At 34.8% G+C, this 22,381-nt stretch overlaps 2 protein-coding genes and 1 long non-coding RNA gene across 6 annotated transcripts; all 3 read right to left on the bottom strand.

Moving 5' to 3' along the window:
* On the bottom strand, positions 1-4,260 carry LOC129320815 (uncharacterized). 3 transcript variants are annotated; one of them, XM_054966447.1, is made up of 3 exons: positions 2,278-4,260; positions 476-2,108; positions 1-386 (listed from the first exon to the last, which is right to left on the bottom strand). In XM_054966447.1, the coding sequence occupies exons 2-3, from the start codon at positions 1,320-1,322 to the stop codon at positions 373-375; spliced, it is 861 nt and encodes a 286-aa protein (XP_054822422.1). In that variant the 5' UTR covers positions 1,323-2,108; positions 2,278-4,260; the 3' UTR covers positions 1-372. The 3 variants fall into 3 exon arrangements, with proteins under 3 accessions (XP_054822422.1, XP_054822421.1, XP_054822420.1); XM_054966446.1 differs by having other exon boundaries at positions 1-2,108; positions 2,278-2,625; positions 3,944-4,260; XM_054966445.1 differs by having other exon boundaries at positions 1-2,108.
* Positions 4,261-5,715: 1,455 nt separating this feature from the next.
* LOC129320132 (PTI1-like tyrosine-protein kinase 3) lies at positions 5,716-20,493 on the bottom strand. Of its 2 annotated transcripts, none has more exons than XM_054965345.1 (8): positions 20,337-20,493; positions 18,928-19,093; positions 17,795-18,051; positions 17,540-17,666; positions 7,098-7,371; positions 6,777-6,909; positions 6,389-6,475; positions 5,716-6,294 (listed from the first exon to the last, which is right to left on the bottom strand). In XM_054965345.1, the coding sequence occupies exons 2-8, from the start codon at positions 19,013-19,015 to the stop codon at positions 6,178-6,180; spliced, it is 1,083 nt and encodes a 360-aa protein (XP_054821320.1). In that variant the 5' UTR covers positions 19,016-19,093; positions 20,337-20,493; the 3' UTR covers positions 5,716-6,177. The 2 variants fall into 2 exon arrangements, with proteins under 2 accessions (XP_054821320.1, XP_054821321.1); XM_054965346.1 differs by having other exon boundaries at positions 20,263-20,477.
* On the bottom strand, positions 8,337-17,519 carry LOC129320134 (uncharacterized). Its single transcript, XR_008595678.1, has 2 exons — positions 14,002-17,519; positions 8,337-8,832 (listed from the first exon to the last, which is right to left on the bottom strand). It is a non-coding gene; the product is annotated as an uncharacterized LOC129320134 (long non-coding RNA).
* Positions 20,494-22,381: the final 1,888 nt, after the last annotated feature.

The following is a 22,381-nucleotide window of genomic DNA, read 5'->3' as shown; positions in this document are numbered from 1 at the left end:
GACAATTACATCAGATAAGAATTTCATGTTGGTACTAGCCAAATGAAATTTGACATCATATTTCAAGTTTGACATACATAAAAAGTTACCCACTGTATGCAAAACATCTAACAATTGCTTCTCTATATACAGACAAAAAATATATGTCATTCCCAGTTACCCAAAAAAATATTAATTGAGAATGCTTCCATATACATAATTATAGCTAGCTATGCACACTAAAGAAGTATAATGTAACTACTTGTCATGATGGGTTAGGATTCTTGCATGTCTTGTGACTGTATCCAGCCTCCCCATATCTTGAACAATGATAAATCTTTTTATCTTGGAATTGAGACTATCCTCCTTGTTCTTGGCCTCCCGAGAGGACGGCTAGCTAAAGGCGGCTGCAAGAAAGTTTGTGATAAGTTATCTGTTAATGTTGCTGTATCAGGCTTTGGAATGTCAAAAGTCTCAATCGAGATCATATTATTACCATAGATTTTTTCTTGACAACTTAAATGATACCATTCCTCAACATATTGATATATATTGCCATATGAAAGCTTTATGGCAGCACATGCATGAGGATATGGTAGTCCAGACATCTGCCATGCCAGGCAAGAGCATTCACGTAATTCAAGATTTACTCGCACATCTCCATTTAATGTTTTCACCCTAACAGTGTTCAATGCATAAAAATCAACTTGCAATGTATCACCTCTTAACACATTTTCCTTTAGCTTGGTCTCCACATTTGGTCCAATACCATTTGTCCATTTTTCCAATGCCACTTTGCTGTTGTGTAGCTTCTTCGCTAATTTCTCCCTATGCTCGTACATAAAAACAGCAATATTATATTTCATTTCCTTGACAACCCAAGAATTAAAGGACTCAGTAATGTTGGTCGTTATGTTATCCCACCTCCTATAGGGAAACTTGCTAAGTACCCATCTATCTATGTCACTGTGTGTTTCAAGCCATTGCAATAAATCCGAAGAAAAATTCATCATATTTGACATTGTAACATTAAACTCACTAGGGAGTCTTGCATAAGCTATTGCATCTAGGAGCTTGAATGCTGCATCCTTTGTCACTCCATTCTTTCTCTTACCTCTTGTGACTTTCAAAAACTCTAACCCAAAGTTTTCTTTCACATGATGATAACAGAAAGCATGCCTGTCACAACCATATATTGCTTGTACAGCCTTAATGATTGAATTATGTCTGTTAGACACTAGTGCTATCTCTCGCAATTTTGTTATGTTCTTAATATTTTGAAGAAACCATGACCACTCCTCAACTGTCTCACCACCTACCACGGCATATGCCATAGGAAACATCTTATTATCTGCATCATATGCACATGCTGATAGTAGAGTTCCCTTATATGGTCCACTCAAGAAAGACCCATCTATATATAGTATGGGTCAAGCACCTTCCATGAAACCTTTTATGCTACATCCATATGTAATGAACAAACATTGAAATCTATTGCACGGCCCAGCTATCCATTTTGCAACTGTGGTCGGATCACTTTCAATTAGCCTTTGACACATCCAGGGAATTAACATATATAATTGATCCGGTTGACCATGTATTTTAGCCAAAGCTTTCTCCTTGCCTTTATATGCTTGATAATAACTAAGTTTCAAACCATACTCCCTATAAATGTCTCATCTAATATCATTAGGAGACTTGCTTATGGAAGCCCTCAAATCATCAATTATTATGGATGACGTTAGTGTTGATCTACTTTTATGGGACTTAACTTGTATACTCCAATATACCATGGACATCCCCCAACTGTACACTTCACAATAACTTGACCTAGTTTGTTCTTCAAAAATTTGTATTCGAACTTGTGTGCTAGGCTATACTTGTATAATGCCTTCCTAAACGCCACAGCATGAGCAAAAATTTGTCCTACTCCAACAAGCAAATCCTTCTACTTGCTAGCATTCATCTTTGAAATAGGGGTAGGAATGCATTGGATAGCTAAATTATCTTCTCCACTTTCTGTTGGAATGCCTCCTCTAGAGTTGCATAAGCTGAAGCCTTCCAAATCAATATCCCAATGCTAAGGAGATCGCGAACTTCCATCTGAAAATGGTAAAAATTGGTCTATCCTGCATTTACAAAAGTTACCACATTATTAGTGCTTTGTATTAATAACTTATATTTTAAACAACTAACTATTCAATATAAACAAGTAAATATTCATGTTTGCATATTATATAATCCAGTGTTCCTGACAATGCATTTTTTGACCCAAATGACATGAATGTCAGTACTTACTCTTCAGGATCATCTTCAAGTGCAGCCCATCTAGCAACATACACATGAGCAGTTTTTCCATTGTATTCAAACAATTGTTCAACTCTAATATCATCAAGCAGATCTATGAATGTGCTTGAATCAATCTTAACAGTGAACTTTACGTCATTTCCATTATCACCATGGCAAACTTCTGAAGATATAAATGATCTTAGCTTTGTATATTTCATTCCTTTTGTTATGGTTCTTGCAATTACATTTCCACCCTCATACTTCATACCACTATCAGCACTCCTCACAAATTCACCGCCACAGTGGAAGAAACAAAACAATTTTTCTCTAGAATTACTTTCCATCTCTTATAATAACCTGCAATGAAGAAATTAATCTACTTAAATGTTCACATACAAAAGCCCAATTTTACACAACACAAAGTTCAACAGATACAACTTAAAGTTTATTTTCACACAATAGATACTCCAACATCTTTGACAGCAAATTTTCTTCACATTGGGAGTCATATTGTATTCAATTCGCATGTCAAAATTCAATATTAACAAGTCAACCATAGATATTGTACATATATTTTCACCTAAAAGTCCATGTTATTCAAGTTTATCATTAGGCTAAGCTTTAATAGAATGCTCAAATTAGGCAAATATAGCACAACATAATATCCACTATGCACGACACAGAGTTCATATATTCTTACCTGAACTAACTTAATGGTTCAGCAACCTTTAGCTTATATCAGTAGCTTAGGCTTCCTCAACAAATTGCACAAGTAGGCAAATCATGTATAACACAATATTCACTATGCACAATATAAGGTTTATTTATTCTCACTTGAAAGATCATATTATTTCAATTTATCATTAGGCTAAGCTAAGCCGACCCCACCTAGTGGGATAAAGGCTTGTTGTTGTTGTTTGTTTGTTATCATTAGGCTAAGCTTAACGAAAGGAATGATCAAGGTAGGAAAACAAGGCATAACATAATATCCACTATGTATAACACGAAGTTCATATATTCTCACCTAAACGTCATGTGATTCCAATTTATCATTAGACTACGCTTAACATAATGCACATCTCAACATCCAAAAAAAAAACAGCTCAAAGTTCATTTTTGCACAACAAATACTCCAACATTTTTGGCAGAAGATTTTCTTCATATTGGATCATATTTCATTCAATTCATGTGTAAAACTCCAATATAAATAAGTCAACCATCATCATTGTGAAACAAAAAGTTCATCTATCATGGCCAAAATGGTTCAGCAACCTTTACCTCATATCAGCAGTAGAATCACAAATAAAATTTCAATTTCAACAATATCATATTTAACTTTGTACAATAAAAAATCCATCTCATATGCACCCTACTATCTCATGTAAAACCCCCTTAAATGCTTCCATTAAATGAACCACTATATATTAAATGAGTGAAGATCATCTCTATCGCCACTTCACCAGTAACTCACATCCAGTAATGGAAAATCTTAAATTATTTCTACCCTTAAATGATTTATGCAGCAACAATGGATGCCTCTCATTTCTACATTAAGAATAGTAAAAATCTCAGCTCATTTCTGCTGCAACACTGTCAGAAACCAGGAAACCTCCACCTCAAACCATGAAATCATCAAAGCACTGCTTAAGATGGAGAGATATCGAAATCTATGCACCTTGAAAGTTACTCCTCTCCATTAGAGATCAGAAACCTTCCCATTCTCCAGCTGAATACCCATCCCCATGTTTGTCATTCTTTCTCTATGTTGGATTTCATTTCTGTCCATTAAGGGCAAAAAAGTATTTTCGCTCTAAAAAAAATTGCACTTGAGGCTTCAAGGCCTGCAGAGAAATTTCAAATTCATTTAGGCCCTAAGTGAGATAAACTCTGTTTTTAGGGCCTTTAATGCCATTCTCCCTAAAAAAAATCAACATTTCCCAATCCATTAAGTTTAACAATCAACATCATACTATTTTGTTTTTATCTGCATATTTTTTGGGTAATTTAAATGATTTTTAAGCACAAATAATTAACTAACAATTGGATGGATTTAAATAAAATCATAAAAATAGAAAGGATATTTGTGTCTTGTAATTAATCATACTAGAAGAAGTTCATATAAGTATGAAAAATAGAAGGAAAGTTAAGATATTTTACTCTAATAATTATTATTTCTTTCTTTTATTTACATTAAGGGTCAAAAGATTGTTCATATTTGACTTATGCATTTTTTTCACTTTTATTTTGTTTAAAAATTTAAATCATTTTTATAAAAGAAAAATACAATCATTAATCCCTATAATTTTATTAAATTTTGTTTTTAATCCTTGTAATATTTTTCAATGTGTTTAATCCTTGTAAGAACTTGAATAGAAAATATCACTCAATCTTGTTAGAACCATAGAGATTGAAAATACTAAAAAAAAAACTACAGAGAATAAAAACAAAACTAAGTGTGCATTTGGATAATCAACATTTAGCATTTGAAATTGTTTAAGTGATTTTTAAGTAAGCAAAATGACTTTTTAAATGCAAATTGAGATGGGTTTAAATGTAAATTTGAAAACTCTATTTTCTAGTGGATTTCAAATTGCAAATGAAAGTTGAGAACAATTATGAGAGAAATAATTTTGTACTTAATTTTATAAATGACCATGGTACCCTTATAAATAATTTTGTGCCTGCTTTTATAAATGATAATAATATCTACTCTTTTTATTCAAAAATATAAGGCACTTTCTGAGAGATTGAATATTCAAAAAGTTAATACATTTTTAATCTTTCAAAACATAATCATTACTTTTTTTTATCAAAAATACTCATATTAATAAATCATTTTATGTTTACTTTTTAAGGTGAACCACCCTATTACATAAGAATCAATGTAAAATTATAGAATTAATTTTATAACAAATAACTACTTTATTGAGAGATGGTATTACATTAAAAATGCTTTACATTTTTAACGGAAGGAGTATATTTTTTATTCTTATTATTTAAAATATTAAATTTATATTATTTTAATTTTTTCACATTTTTTAAACATTTTTAATATAAGACATTTTTATAATAAAAATTTCAAATTATTATAAATTAATGTTCTTTTTGATTATGACATATTCAAAAAATATTTTAAAAGTACAAATCATCATTAATCCAAATAATTTTTAATTTATCAGACTAACTTTTAAAAAAATACATCCAAATATAAATTGTTATAACAATTGACTTTCACTTAATTAACTTTTACCAAATGCACTTTCAACAAATGAGCTTTTTTATTGTATTTTCCCTTCTATAGATTGATAATTAAGCAATTAATGTTCTTATTTTACCTCTTACTATATCAAAATAAAATTATTCAAATTTAAGAGAAAATCAAATTCAAAACAACAAACTTTATCTCACAAAGTGGAGTCGACCAAAATAAATGAATGCACAGGCACATGAATCAAATTCTGATTATTGCATAGTTAGGGGCCCCCCACTAGTTCTAGTAAAAACTACAGAATTCATGAGGGCTAAAAAAATTATAACATGGTAATAATTGAAATGATAAAGAAGAACAAGGGGTGGATCATCCTTGAATGAGAAGTACATCAAGATTTAGAGGCAATTCTACCACAAAACCCAAACCTGTTCTCAGCATTTTGTATCTATAAACGTCAGCTCTCAAGTTTCATGACCAGGAGAAATACATGGAAATCTAGCAGAGATGTAAAACAGGCCAACCCAACCCTACAAATTCAAACTCATGGGATAAAAAAAATATTATATATATATATATATATAAATAGATATAGATATATATTTGCAGTATCTGGAGTAATCACGAAGTTGTAGAAATCAAACTGTGCACAAAAGCAGAACCCCAAGAGGAGAGATTGCATTTGCTAAAGCTTCTTTGCTTCAAGATTCTGGGGCAGGAGGAGTTTTCAGAAGTGGTTGAAGGGCTTTAACAACGATGCTCATGTTCGGCCTAAACTCAGATTCGTACTGCACACACAGTGCTGCAACCGCCGCGAGCTACATAGTCAAAATTAAGCATGGTCAGCCTTAAGTTCCAACCTCAAGACCCAAAGAGTGTTAAGACAGGAGAGACAGGAGAGGGGGGGGGGACCTTAGCGACCCCTTTGGGGGGGTATTCTCCCTTCAATTTTGGGTCCACACATTGTTTAACTTTATCTTCACTCAGTCTTGGTGTAGCCTGCGGAAAAAATATCTACATCAACACTTGGAAATCCAAATCAAAACCATCGACACAGATAACAGCAAACTGGTTTCCTACGTTCCCCCCCTTTTGGGGAAAAAAGGGGCTGTAATCGAAGACAAGCTCTAGTATGCTCAAACTTGTTCATTTGAAGTACAAGAAACCCAAACTTTAATTAAAAAAATTAGTTACGTAACATTCTAAATTAGTTTATCAACAAGTAAACCTTGAACAGCATTATAAATATAACATATGCTTCATGCTTGCCTGCGCACAGTAAACCTTGAAGTTCACTCACCCATGTAACAAGACTCTGCTGTCCACGAGGCATGGTATGATCAACAGGTTTTCTTCCTGTGAGAAGCTCAAGAAGAACAACACCAAAACTGTAGACATCACTTTTTTGTGTCAATTGGCCAGTCATTGCGTACCTGTAATTTGGACAGGACAATGGATGCTAAGAACGGAGAACCAATAAAACAAAAAAGACCATAACATACACAAGGCCCTAAAACATATAACTATTCCTTCTTTTAATACATCATACATATCCATGAATCCAACAACATGCTGGTAATACAGATACAGAAAGAAAAATCTTGCAGGTTCAGAAATTTACTCTGGGGCATGATAACCAAAGGTTCCCAAAACTCGAGTAGAATGAAGACGTGCAGCCATGTCAGGTGCCTGATTGGAAAGGTTAAAATCAGCTACCTTTGCCTTGTAATCTTCAAAAATAAGCACGTTGCTCGATCTTATATCTCTATGTATAATTGATGGTTGAACTTTCTCATGCAAATATTCCAATCCTTTGGCTGCATCCACTGCAATTCTAACCCGCTGCATCCAGTCAAGAGTTGGCCCCGGTTGTGCCCCCTGAACTCCCTTTCTACCTGTAGCGCACAAGCTATCAAAATCATTGAAATAATTTCTTATACATAGTAAGAATTTCAAATGTTAGAGGATAATGCATTGATCTGAATTTAAAAGAAGGGTATTCATGCTTATTTATAGTGGATGTCATAATACGTGAAGCTAACTGCAAATCACTGGTGATTATTACAAGGTGAACACATATAAACTACCTAAATAATTACAAATATTAACTTTCATTTACACGAGATTCCAACTTTTCTTTGATGAACCGGCAATCAATCTCCACGTTCTTTATCTTCTCATAATGAATAGATTTCTCAGTGTTGGTAGCAGAATTGTTGCCATAAATACTAACACATACCTCTATGGTGATTCCAAATTCTCTGATAAGTCTTTGGACCAAATTCTTTCACAAACACCTTGTGGAAAGGGCCTTAAACTCTTCTTCAGTACTACTCCTAAACATCAGTACTACTCCTAAACACAACAGATTGGCTTTTTACTTTTCCACATTACTAAGGTTGCCACACAAATATGCAATAACTTGGTAGATCTCCTATCAGTAACTGAACCGACACAAAATGCATATATAAACCTCAAGACTCCTATTTGCATCATTCCTAAACCTTAGTTCCAAATTCTCAGCCAAGAGGACACTTTAGCCTCCTTGTTTCATGATAGAGCTGATCAGTGGCTATGGCTATAAGAGCAAATTAAGAAGAAAAAGATAGATGGGGGCAAAACAAAATCCGCTGGGTCAAAGATTATACTATGGGTGATGCAAAACACACGCACACACGCTCATATTAATTTGAACAGAGTTGGAAAAGAGAGATATAGCAGAAACAAAGTGGGAGATCAAGAACAGAGGGGGAGAGAAAGACAGAATACAGAGAGAAGAAGAAATGAGAAGATGAAGGCAGAGTAGTGGAGGGAGAAGGCGGCAGACGAAGAGGGGAGAGAGAAAGTGAGAGCTTTCAGATTCTAATATTCATTCCTCATTCAAAAGTATCCAGTACAAGTGATAACTTAATCTATTTATAAACTAAGCTTTCCTTCCCCTTAAGCAAGCCCAACAACTTGCAAATTAAAATATATAAGGAGTAAAAGCAAAAGTAAGTCAGATTTCCTTCCTTAGAAGGAAACTTACAAAATACTAAATAATGCAAAAAAACAATTATTTCTTCCTAAAATAACATCTGCCATATTTTCTATCAATTCTCCCTGCTGCAAAGAACTCTCCTCCGGAGAGGTAGAGAGTTGTTAGGCTTCTAGCAAGGCCGGATTAAGTTGTTGGAATTCATCTTCTGAAATCCAGGTGACATCTTCATCAAATCGACCTCTACAACAAACCAAATAACGACGGAGGGGCCCTTTAGAGGTAAAGACCATTTGATCATCCATAATGGTCTCAATTTCGTCAACTGATGGTGAGACAGCAGGCAATGATGGAATTGGCACCTGTGAAGGCTAAGTACCTGCAGAATCATCAGAAAGCAAAGGGGAAGGTTCCAAAGTTCCCCAATAAAGCATAAGATCCTCCACGTTAAAAACTAGACTTACGGCCAAATCAGAAGGTAATTCTAAAAAATAAGCATTAGGTCCTAATTTCTTTGTTATGCAAAAAGGTCCCAAAGCTCAAGCATACAACTTTTTAAAAGTGTGTTTAGGGTAACATTCTGGACAAATGCGAGCCATAACACAATCACCTATATTGAAGCTTTGAAATTGGCGATGCGTATTAGCAAATACTTTATATTGATCATTACTCGTCACTAATGTGCGACTAATTTTAACATGTAATTCATGAAGGCGATTGGCAAAGGATTTTGCAGATTCAGAGATGCGAAATGTCAACGGGATTGGCAGGAGGTGAACAGGCTGTTTAAGATTAAAACCTTGAACAATCTGGAAGGGACTCATGCCTATAGACCTATTCACTGAATTATTATATGCAAACTCTGCAATGGGTAGAACCAAATCCCAGTTCTTCGGCCTATCTCCAACTAAACTCCGAAGCAAATTACCCAAACTACGATTAGTGACTTCAGTTTGCCCATTAATTTGGGGATGGAAAGCAGAAGAGAACTTCAATTGGGTACCAAAAAGTTTTCATAGGGTCTTCCAAAAGTAACTAACAAGCTTAACATCCCTATCGGATACAATATTGATAAGTAACCCATGCAGATGCACAATCTCCTTAAATAACAACTTTGCCAGCTGTAAAGCATCCGTAGTTTTGCTACAAGGAATAAAGTGAGCCAACTTTGAAAACCTGTCCACAACAACTAATACAAAGTCATGACCTCTAGCTGTGCAAGGCAATCCTAAGACAAAATCCATACTCAAGTCTTTCTAAGATGCCTCGAGAATCGGCAAAGGAACATACCAACCGGTATTCTGTCCCCTAGCTTTAGAAGTTTGACAATTCCGACATTGAGACACTATGCGAGCTACATCACGCTTGAGTGAAGGCCAGTAGAACCTATCTTTAACTAATGCCATTGTCTTATTAACCCCGAAATGACCAGCTAAACCTCCAGCGTGTAACTCCTATATAAGAAAATCTCGCATAGAAGTATGTGGGATGCACAGCTTGCTTCCACGAAAGAGATGACCATCTTTAAGGATGAAATCAACATGCTCATGACAGTTACCACTACAAACTTCTTGGTATATTATCCAAAATCTGGACATGAAGCATAGTCTTCCTTCAAGTTTTCAAAACCAACACTAACACTCATAGTGTGCAACAAGTTGATCCGTCGGCTCAGGGCGTCAGCCACTGTATTTTCTGTTCCTGAACGATGCTTGACCACAAAAGTGAATCACTGAATATACTCAACCCATTTAGCATGTTTAGCATTTAAGTGCCGCTAAGTTGATAAACCTAAGCGCCTGATGATCAGTGTAAGGAACAAATTGCTACGAAAGAAAATAGTACTTTTAATGCTCAAGGGATCTCACAATCACATAAAATTCCTTGTCATAAGTAGAATACTTTTGTTGGGCATCATTAAGCTTTTCGCTAAAGAAAGCCACAAGGTGACCTTCTTGGCTTAGTACATCTCCGATTCCTGTCCCAGACACATCACAAGCAACTTCAAAACACTTTGTAAAATCCGGTAAAGACAAGACTGGAGCTTGAGAAAGCTTCTTCTTAATATCTTGGAAAGCCATGAAAGCTGTAGAAGTCCACTAGAACTTATCTTGTTTTAAGCAATCAGTGATAGGAGCCATAATGGTACTTAAGTTTCAAATGAAGCGTCTATAGAAAGAAGCAAGGCCATGAAAACTTTGTACTTCATGGAGAGATTGTGGCTTAGGCCATTCTCGAATGGCTTGGACTTGCTCAAGGTCAGCTACTAAACCCCTTTCGTAAACTATAAAACCCAGGAAGATGACTTGATTTTGAAGAAATGAACACTTAGGCAAGTTAATATAAAACTGTTCTCGACGCAAGTGAGAAAAATTAACTCGAGATGTTCCAAGTGTTCTTCTTTTCACTTGCTAAAAACTAGTATGTCATCAAAGTATACCACCAAAAATTTTCCTAAGTATGAGCGAAGGAGGTGAGTCATTACTCTCATGAATGTACTTGGGACATTTGATAACCCAAAAGGCATGACAAGCCATTCAAACAACCCATCTTGCATTTTAAAAGCAGTCTTCCACTCATCTCCAGGTCTAATCTTGATCTGATGATAACCACTTCTGAGGTCAATCTTTGAAAACCAACTAGATCCAGACACTAAATCAAGCATGTCATCAAGTCTAGGAATGGGAAACCTATACTTGATGGTGATCTTATTGATGGCTCTGCTGTCTACACACATTCTCCAAGAGCCGTCTTTCTTTGGGACTAAAAGAGCAAGTACTGCACAAGGACTCATACTATGCTAGATATAACCCCTTTCAAGCAATCCATTGACTTGTCGGTTAAGCTCTGCCCTATCTTTAGGGTTCATCCTGTAGTACGGTAGATTAGGGAGGTGTGAACCTGGAATGAAATCAATTGCATGTTGGATATCTCTCATTGGTGGTAATTCAGATGGAAGCTCATCTGGAGTGATATCCCGGAATTGTTGTAAGAGCTGTTGCACCTTTTCTGGCATTTCTGAAGTAGTAGCAATTCGTTGTGAGATCTTGAATACCAAAACAAACACAATCGTACTTTCTTTCCTTTCTTGTACAAATTGTTTTTCTATCAGAAGATGCAAGTTGTGAGTTTTGGGTTATGTGCCTTTTGATTTACTTGAGCATTTGCCTTCGTTGTCAGGCTTAGCAGGACATAACAGGATTGTCTTGCCTCCATGCTTAAACACATAGGTATTCTCACGACCATGATTCATAACATTGTGATCATAAAGCCATGGTCGACCAAGTAAAATGTGAGCAACATCCATTGGAAGAACATCACAAATAATCTCTTCTTTATAGTCACCTAAGTGAAGAGGAACGCGACACTGTTGGGTGACTGGTAAAGTCTTGTCGACCCATGCAACACGAAAAGATTCTGGGTGAGGTTCTGTCTTGAGGCCGAGTCGGGCTACTCCTTGACGAGAAATAACATTTCTAGAACTCCCTCCATCAATCAATAATTTGCAAGCTTTATCTCCACACTTCACAAAAGTGTGGAAAATACTTGTTCACTTCCATGAATCACCAGGCAGAGGGATAGATAGAATGCATCGCATAACTCCAACTCGACATGTCTCACACCTATGTTCATCAATGATGATGTCCTCATTGACATCTGAAGGACACTCAATCAGATCTATGACAATATCAGCATTTGCATTGTCTTCCTCACCCTCACATTGTTAGTCAATAACTGGAGTATGCTATGGGCATTTCGACGCAATGTGTCCCTTTGAGTGACAGCAAAAACACTCGACAAAAGAATTGTTAGGGTAGCAAGCAGGAACTATAGCCTCACTAGGCTTAGAAGTATTACCCTTCAACCCAATTGCTTGAATAGGTGTAAAAGACGAGCTAGGCCTAGATGTAAGTGCTCTTGTTGGTCATTCAGACAAACTAGAAGTTCGTGCTTGTCTAAACTAATTGCTCTGCATGTTGATACGCTTTGCAAACGAGTACTGTGACAGAGACTCTACTTCCAAAGTCTTATGATAAGCTTCTTCGAGAGACTCTGAAAAGTTTAACTTGAGTTCCTTCTGTATATATGGCTTGAGTCCATTACCAAACTTGGTAATGGTGTGCCATTCCTCTTCATTCACGTCACATCTAATCATAAGGTTATCGAATCGGGAAATATGCTCTGAAGCTGTGGAGACTTGCCTCAAATTAAGGTATTTGTCATACAGTTGACTCTTATAATGAGTTGGCACATATTTTTCTTTCAGCTTGCCTTCATTTCGTCCCACGTCTCAATCAGTGGATAACCTTGTTGCTCAATGTTCCTTTGGACATTTTTCCAATATTTTCTAGCAAATCCCACGAGCTTCCTCTTCGTAAACCGAACTCGTTGAATATCTCTCATGTCATACCATTCAAAATAATCTTCCATACTGGCTAACCAATCTAGGAACGCACTAGGATTCAATCATCCATCAAACTCAGGAGCTTCAACTTTAACCTTTTTGGTGATGTCATCAGTATGTGTCCTTCTAAGGCCTCCTCCACCATTCCTATGGACTAGCTGGTATGGTCTATAATGTTGTTCTTCAGGCCCCTGTCCATCCCAAGTATCATCTATGTTATCAGAATGATGATTGGTAAATTCATAAGGAGATGGTCTATTGTGTCTTTCCCCCATAGCTCTAGAGAATGACCAATCCTAAGGGAATTACCTCTAAGTTGATTGTGGACTGGGAATTGCTCATTTCTAAGACTTGACTCTCCTCTAATTGTTTTCCCTGTATCTTGTCTGTATGTTAACTGAATTGCACCCATTATCTCTTCAAATTTATTGTTCATTTAATTTCATCTAGCCGCTGGTCCACATATGCCCTTTGAGTCCTTTCAGATTCCTCAAGATGATTTTGGGTGATTTGGGAGTTATTGGCCGTGGCAAATTTTAGGGTAGTAATTTCTTAGTCTAATAAAGCTTGCTTATCGTATAAATCACGAATGGTCATAAAATGACAAAAATGGTATAGTAAAGTGCAAGTTTGGAGTAGATTTAATAATCTAAGGAAGAAAGGCCCCCAAGTTGCCCTCACCTAAATAGGTGAAGTCCCTTTTTAACAACACTAATCCTCTGAGAATTCAAAAATTTCACAGGGATCATATGCTAAATAGGTAACAGCTCGAGTGAAGTCTTCATAGAACTCTCCAAAGGTTTAAAAACCTTTCAAGAAAACTGTTAGAAACTTCAACTAACCTAGGGTAATTTTTGGACCCAGGTATAGGGCCAAATTGTGTGAGGTAGGTGTCCTAGGTTATACAAATACTGCTATCAAAAGTCACAAATTAACAACATAATGATCAATGTAAATTCCTTTATATATATATATATATATATTTCAAAATATTAAATTAAAACACGATTAAAAAAAATAAAAATTGCACTGTTCAAAGAAACTAAAGTACCGCACAACAAAAATTTCAGAATTAACTATGAATAAAACACCTCCCTTTAATAACCAAATAAGCCAGTTAAATGAGAGGGTCGTCAGCCTTACCAGCGTTGCTTTAGGAGCATAAAACAAAAAGTTTTACCCCCAAATAAGTTTTAAACGATGACTTGTGCCCCTCAGCTTCTTCAGAGTTGAAGAAATTTCGTGAAAACGCAAGAAAACGCTGAAAATCAGGTCCTGGTGAAACTATACGGACGGTGCATGCGACAGCGTGTGAGGCGTGCGATGACCACGAGCAAAAACTCCTCTGGCGCGTGTGCCTGTAGGCGGAGGTGGTTTTTCTCGTTCTGAGCGGATTTCTCCTCCTGAGCACAATGGTGGCGTCCGTTTTCGAATCTGACGTCGACAAAAGTGGCTCTGGGCGCTGGCAGCGTGAACACAGAGTATGCTGAGCTTCCCTGTGAGTTTTCTCTGATCTCCAGCCGCGAAAACAGTCTAGGAACGTTCAAAGCCTTGCTCTGATACCAAGTTGATGCAAAACACACACACACACACACGCTCATATTGATTTGAACAAAGTTGGAAAAGAGAGACATAGCAGAAACAGAGTGGGAGATCGAGATTAGAGAGGGAGAGAAAGATAGAATACAGAGAGAAGAAGAAATGAGAAGATGAAGGCAGAGCAGTGGAGGGGGAAGGAGGCGGATGAAGAGGGGAGAGAGAAAGAGAGAGCTTTCAGATTCTAATATTCATTCCTCATTCAAAAGCGTCCAGTACAAGTGATAACTTAGTCTATTTATAGACTAAGCTTTCCTTCCCCTTAAGCAAGCTCAACCAACTTGCAAATTAAAATATATAAAGAATAAAAGCAAAAGCAAGTCAGATTTCCTTCCTTATAAGGAAACTTACAAAATACTAAATAATGCAAAAAAACAATTATTTCTTTCTAGAATAACATCTGCCATATTTTCTATCAATGGGTTGTGGCCGTAAGGGGAAAGAAGTGTTACAGGAGTAGGGATTAGATGCAGCTAAGGGTAGTGGCAGTGATTTCATAACTTCTTGGGTTTTAGATTCTCTGATTCAGCCAGAGAGAGAGGAGTTCAGTCTTTTGAAGAAAAGTGAGGATTGGGAGAGATGGGCCTCTTGAAAGCCAGAAGCACTGCCTTGTCTGTGTATTTTGTTTTGTCCTTGTATTTTGTTATGTTTTTGTAACCTCTGTATCAGGATGTATGAGGGATATAGGATTGACTTGAGTCATTACACATTATTTCCCTTGTAATCCAACTTAATTATTCAGCAACAGTATTTTCAGTCCCATTTGTAGCCTATTTTCTGGTTTTTGCTTGTTTTAAGCTTGTTAGAGTAGAGGGCTCTATCATGTCATCAATTTAATCATTTGTAACAACAATGTCATCAATAAACAAAACCAAACTAGAAATTTTACCATCATGTCAAATTTTGGTGAACATTCTACAATGATTTAATGTAATCATCTGTTAAATATAATTGTTACACAATTTTATATAGTATTTCTTCAATGTTTGAATAGTTTGAAGAAATGTAAGGAGTTTTGATATAGCTGCTGGTTTTACTCAAACATATAAAAGGAAATGAAGGAAAAACAAGGGTTAGGGCAGAAAGATGTGACAGGTTCAGGTCATTATCCTACAGGTCTAGGTTACAAGGGATAGGCAATAATACAATAGAGTGGCTTTAGACTCAGGCTAGCCATGTGAGTCAATTTTTGGCTGCTGCTAATACTTTGTATCTGGTTTTGGGTGCTCTCAGTTATGTTTTTGTGACATTAGAAAGCAGCGAAAAGAGTACTGGTCCCTCAAACAACAGCAAACAACCTTCTTGTTCTGTTCTGTTTTATTTTCCTTGTATGGTGTAGTGGGAACAGGGTTTTGGCCAGAATCACTACTGCTCCTTTTGTAATGCTAATTTGGTTCTTCAAGCATTAATAGCAAAACCTGAGTATTTCCCCGTTCATTGTCTTCTTTGCATTCATTACTCTGTAGTTTCTTAATATTTTGGGCTGGGCTGTAATAAGTTTCTAATAAGGAGTTTAGAATTCTATGGTTTTACATGACATTCTATTGACAAGGTATATGCCAGTGACTAGTGAGAATGGCCTGTCCCCAACAGTATTTAAGAACATTGGTGATAATCATTAGAGATCTAGGAGTATCTTTTCACTAAACCACTTCATTTTGTTGGTGGGGGTATCAACACAAACTTCAGCGGACAATCCCTTGCTAGGTAAGACGGTCAACAAGGTTTGCTGATACAATCTTTAACATTGCCAGACCTTGGAGTCTTTTAGCTTGAAATTGTTTTAGATCAAAGGCAGTGAATTGTTTGAAAATCTGGTGTTCTCTATTTCTCCCTCATGAGGTAAACCAAGGTAAGTCTAAAGTCTTGTATTATTATCAAAGGTAATAAACCATCTGGTCCCATATAAATTAAAATGAATTAAACCAAAGGGGTATGTCTTCGTGTGAAGGATAGAAATTTTCGTGTGCTTGGAAAGTTGGGATACTTCACATTGGAAAATAATATTATTTGTTTTTGCATAATTCTGAATATACTCATTTCATGTACTGAAAGTTGGGGCCCTAGTAATCAAAAACAAAACAGAAGAAAAGAAAAAGAAAAAGAAAAGGATAAAAGAAAGATAGAAAAGAAATTTGGGCTGCCCTGACCTAGTGCCACAGCGCGGTTTCACTAAAGAGGAGTAGCATTAGTAGCATGAATCAATTATTCCAGAATCCCAGCTCCATCAAGGAGATATAGCTCATGAACCTCTATCATTGCAAATTACCTTAATGCATCCAAATCCCAAGACAGCCAGCAACGTAAAACTTAGCAACATGAATAAGATACGAATTGCAAGGTAAACTGGATAAAAGCGATACAAATCTTGAAATTAATTCTCCACTTATTTTTGTTGTCCAGAAACTAGACAAGGCTCAGTTAGAACCACCATAACGTTTTCTCCTGAGCTAGATTTTGGACATTTGGAAAGATTAGGTCCCATGGCTCTAATACCATTTAAAAATTTCATTGTTTGACAATAAAATATATATGTGAATTTCAAAGAAGGACATAATAACATACTCCTTGCAGTCCAAAATATAGGATACTTGTAATTACTTCACATGAACCAAGAGAAGTAGTTAAAAGTGGATGGATTGAATCATTGAAATGATAAAAAATTATCCCTACTTTCTAAGATTACCCCCCAATTAATAACAATCTTAATTACCTTCAAATTCTTTCTTATATAATCTCTCTCTATAATACAATTAATAAGGGCATTTGCAGAAAAGAAGAATTTAAAACTATTGACTTTTTGCAAAGTGTCCTAAATTTTGAACCAACACTAGCTGATAGCAAATATCCTATAGCAGAGGTAGTGCATGCCTATTTGTATATTTGTAGAGGATATCCAAATAAATGAAGCTAACTACATAGCACTAGCTATTATTACAAGAACCCCTATCAACCGCCTAAATTAATCTTACATTTCAACTAATTAAAACTTAAATGATGAGATTCAAGTAGATGAAAAAATAAATAAATATGGGATCCGGGCTTCCAATAAAATACTGATTATAAGAAACCAAACCATACATACCGTGCAATATGTCATGAAGTGAGCCCATAGTTGCAAACTCATATGCCAGTACACGCATATTTCCCTCAACACAGTAACCAAGCAACTCAACAAAATTCTCATGCTTCAATCTTGAGACCATGGAAACCTATAATAAGGAACATCAAATATGAAAGCTAACAATGAAAAATTGACAGTAAACATAAAGGAGGACAGAAGAAAAAAAGAAAAAGAATAACGAGCACCTGAAAGTGAAAATCATAAGCTAACACATACCTGGCTCAAAAACTCAACATTTGATTCATCTTCAGACGAAACATCTAGCTTTTTCACAGCAACAGCTTTTCCATTATTTAAGGTTGCATAATACACTCTTCCATAAGATCCTTCACCAATCAAAGCCTTTGACCCAAAGTTGTCAGTCTTTTCCTTTAGCTCTTCTAAAGATAGTGGTGGTACTTCAATAGGTGGTGGTGCAGACTTTGGTGCTTCACGTTTGACAGGGGCTGACATTCTTGAGTCTCTTTGGTCATCTAAAATGCATAAAATACAATGTGAGGAATCTTTACAAGGGGAAAAAAAAAACTGCTACCTTAGATACTGAACTCTGCACAAAAAAATGATTTGGACTAACCCGTAATGTACATAATTAAGTCAAAAGATATGAGGGACAGAAAACAAGACCCTAAACAGTAAAAGAATCCAGGATACTTTGTAATTAAATATTCTATCGATGCCTTTCATTCCTAATACATGACTTTGTTTTAAAGCAATAAGCAATATGAGAAAAATCAATTCATTATAATGTAATATTAAGGAAAAATAAATCGCCTAAACAAAAGAAGGGTACCCCACATGATTGATAATTATTTTGGCACAACTTTACTTTTCAAATGAAATTTCAAAATGAAGTGATGGAGAGAGAAGCAATCTGTGTTTGGTAGAATCATTTGGTGACTGCTGTTATCAATATTTGAGACCCAGTTTTTTTTTGATAAATATTTCAGGGGAAAAAGTGCTTGTAACTGTCAAATTATGGAAAAGGACGTGAATAAATTTGAAATTTTAAATAAGGGTACTCAAGGCAAATGATGATAGAGCGGCAATAATACCATCTTGAAAAAAAATATATATATCATTACTCACAGGCCAATATCATTGAGTTACAAGGTACTGCACAAATTACAAAGAACTAATCATGCCCATGCTACCACATCCTTCTTTTACAAACATTCAAGTACAACCCTTAATCAAGTGTAGCATATACAACTAGTAGAATTGAAATGCTTTGACAGAAAAAGCCATCAGATGTTCTGTTCTGGAATACAATCTATTACCCTCCATTTTTCCATTTCTTGCACCAAACAAATTGCTATCAAAGTTACACAGCGAGGTCTACAGAAACTTACCATCTCCATAAGGGCTTTTCAGATGCTCACTTTCATGTGGCGGGTAAGAATCTTCCACATGACGAGAACAACAAAGCCACCGACGCATCCTTGTCCTCTTCCTCAAATATAATGTCTTTAGAAGTTATATTATTGAGGCAAAGTCACAAGGAAGAGAAGCATGTGCCTATAGAGGGTTGAGAGCAAAACAAAAGGGGGGAAATGTATAAATACCAAAGAACAATGGCATTATGGATAAATAATCAATCAATCTTGGAAAATCACTAGGGAACTGAACAAATCAAGTATAATATATCCACTACCAATAATAAAAGGGATACAAACTAAGATGTATCTACTACTTATTTGACCATAATTGCTTCATAAATGTAATCTTTAATGATGAAGATTGTCTTCCGCATGTAATGGCTCTTTGGCTTTTAAAACAGGATGATCTTCACAGTTCAAACCCTAAACTTGATCTACCACCTACATCATAAAGATTTTAATATTTACAAAGAAGACACATCTTTTCTAAATTCCATGTTCATCCCTTGTCTGTGTTATCTTATAACTTTCGAACTGTTTTAATATAGAATTAAAAAATACAAAAAAGAGGGTCCACTGCCCAAAAAGTTCATACAAGAATACAATTTACTATCAACTAATCCACATTTAAACATGGTCAGGCCCAAATAGGAAATAGCTCTCTCGTGTGGCGTTTTCCATTTACGAGAACCCCCACTTGGTTTGAAAGATATCAAGTCGAACTCAACATCCACTATCAATCATATAGAATGCAGAATGAGATATGCATGCACAGAACTACCTCAAAATCTTACATTGACTAAAATCATTCATCACTTAAAGGATTCCAGATAGGGATATTGGACGAAGGAATTCACAGAAGTCGAACTTCACAATACAAAAACCTTTTTACAGAAAAAGCTGATAAAATATGAAAATTTCTCGTCAGACGTGTACAACTCAGATGAGCAATTAAATACAGGAAAACGTCATAATTAATTATCACCAAATGATGACGATGATGAGAATCTCGCCGGCCATCAAAAGGAAAAACATAAAATTGAAAACAAACTATAGATGAAACCACAAGAAAACATATTACTGGGGAAGAAAAAAATTCTTCCAAATAAACAAACAGAAGCAAAATGCCCAAAGAATATAAAAAGATTCAAAATTCACATGACTAAGCACGAAAATTAAAAAACCAACTTTAGCTTGAAGACATCAGATACCAAATGATCAAATTAAAACCAAAATATGAAACAAAAATGAAGAACAAGGTGGCAGAAATGAGAAAAAGGAATGAAATGAAAAGAGAAAAGGAATAACTGATTGGGGAACTGAATACAGCCCTAGATCCTAGCCCAAAATTTACAGAATTACGAAACAGAAATGGAAAATACCTTTCGTCCCTCGCTCCTCTCTTTCTCTCTCTAAGATTCGTTCATGCACAGTAGGTATAGGTTGATTGCAAGAAAGAATAATGACAGAAAGAGATGGATTTGAACGTTTGATTTGGGTTTGAGGCGTGAGGAAGAGAGACAAGGCAGAAACACGGAGAGCTAACTGGACAAGAGGGCATTAATAGCTGACGCGTAATAATACATAATTGGAAAACAATTATATTTTATTTTATTTTATTTTAATCTTTAATTAAATTTTATAAATTAAAACAATTAACATTATATCTTTATGAAATAATTTTTATTTATTTTTTATTTAAAATTTTAAAAATTATGTTATATTTATTAATTAATAGATAATTTCACTTTATTATATAACTTTATATCATTTTTATCATTATAAATAATTTATATTTTTATTTTTTGGATGATATATTTTACTATACAACAAATTGTGGAAATACAATGAAATTTTCATAACGAGAATTGAATGATAAATCATCGGTCACTATAACTTATATTAGGTAAAAAAAAATTAATATATAGAATATAAATATAAAATTCATTCACTATATATACGTTTGTATGCGTTTGTATTACACTAAGACAAATGTGATATGCTTTAACTTCTCTATTTTTTACTGTTGACACTTCAAGCTTAGTATGATCCCCAAATGATCAGCCAGATTTCATAAGTTTAAAGACACGGTCAAAAAGCAGTTTACTAGATATTGATCAAAAAGTTATTTCAAGAAACAAAGTAAATTAATAATTGCTTCATTTCAAAAGAGCAAGTTGTTTACATTACGAGAGATCGTTTTCAAATTTCAAATGATCTAATCACAAAAGCAAGAGCTAAAAGAAATAAGGACTTTGAACGAACTTGTTCGAGAAACTTTGACTACGATATTACATGAATAAATCTTAACAAAAATGCTGAAAATTCAGTAACTTGATTTGGACTGAAACTTGTGCTGCTGAACATATATTATGCTTTGAGACATCAAATTAAATGGTTTGGACCAAAGTACTTCCTATCAAAAGACTCATTTGAACATATATAGTGCAATTATGGCCATAATATGTTAATTACATTTTGTTTTTTTTTTCAAAAAAAGATCAATCTATATATATTAACAAAATGAAATGAAAATATTACATTACGAACGTTGTACTACTAATATTAAGGGAGGCACAAGAAAACTAGAATGGGAGACTTGTATGGGGAAAATTGAAACATTTTAGAAGCTCTAAGTCATCGTGAGCTATAACATCATATTTCTCTAATAGAGTTAATGTCTAATTTTACTTATATACTTATTTTTTAAGAATGTTACGCACTTTAAATTTTTAAATGGGACAATCTCTTGAACTGTTTTTCAGCAAAATTATCCTTCTATTAATATATAATTTATTTTTTCATTTTGTGCTTATGTGTCATGGTGGGGGCCCATTATCTTCTTACTTAATATCCAACTGTCTTTGACTTTTTAACATGATTTTTTTAATGAGATTTTTTTTTAAAAAAAAAGAACTCTATAGATGAACCTCAAATCTTGTTTGATGATGGAAAAGGAAAAACCCTTAGCTTTATAACAAGGTTAAGGTGTATTTTTGCTCTTGAAATATTTTCAGAGAAGCATCTAACATCCTAATGTTTTTGTTGGAGCAATTTTGCCTCCAAAATTATTAAAACGAAGATTTTTTTTTTCTTTCCATCAAATATTTTTAATAGTCAACATTTGATATCAACATTAAAATTTTGACAGAAAAGACAAAAATACTCTGTTTTAATAACTTTAGCGATAAAATTGTTCGAACAAAAATATTAGGATGTTAAGTGCTCCTCGAGAAATATTTTAGGGGCAAAAATGCACCTTAATCCTTGTTATAAAACTAAAAAAAAAATTTCCATCATCAAACAAGATTCTAGGTTCATCTATAGAGTTCTTTTTTAAAAAAAAATCTCATTAAAAAAATCATGTTAAAAGGTCAAAGACAAGGCAGATGTTGGATGTTAAGTAAGAAGATAATAGGCCCCCACC

Source organism: Prosopis cineraria, unplaced genomic scaffold, assembly GCF_029017545.1.
Source record: "Prosopis cineraria cultivar Desert tree isolate PC_DT_omini unplaced genomic scaffold, ASM2901754v1 PC9, whole genome shotgun sequence".
NCBI lineage: Eukaryota > Viridiplantae > Streptophyta > Magnoliopsida > Fabales > Fabaceae > Prosopis > Prosopis cineraria.
The sequence above is the reverse complement of the archived record's forward strand: the minus strand, read 5'-3'. Positions and strand labels throughout refer to the sequence as shown.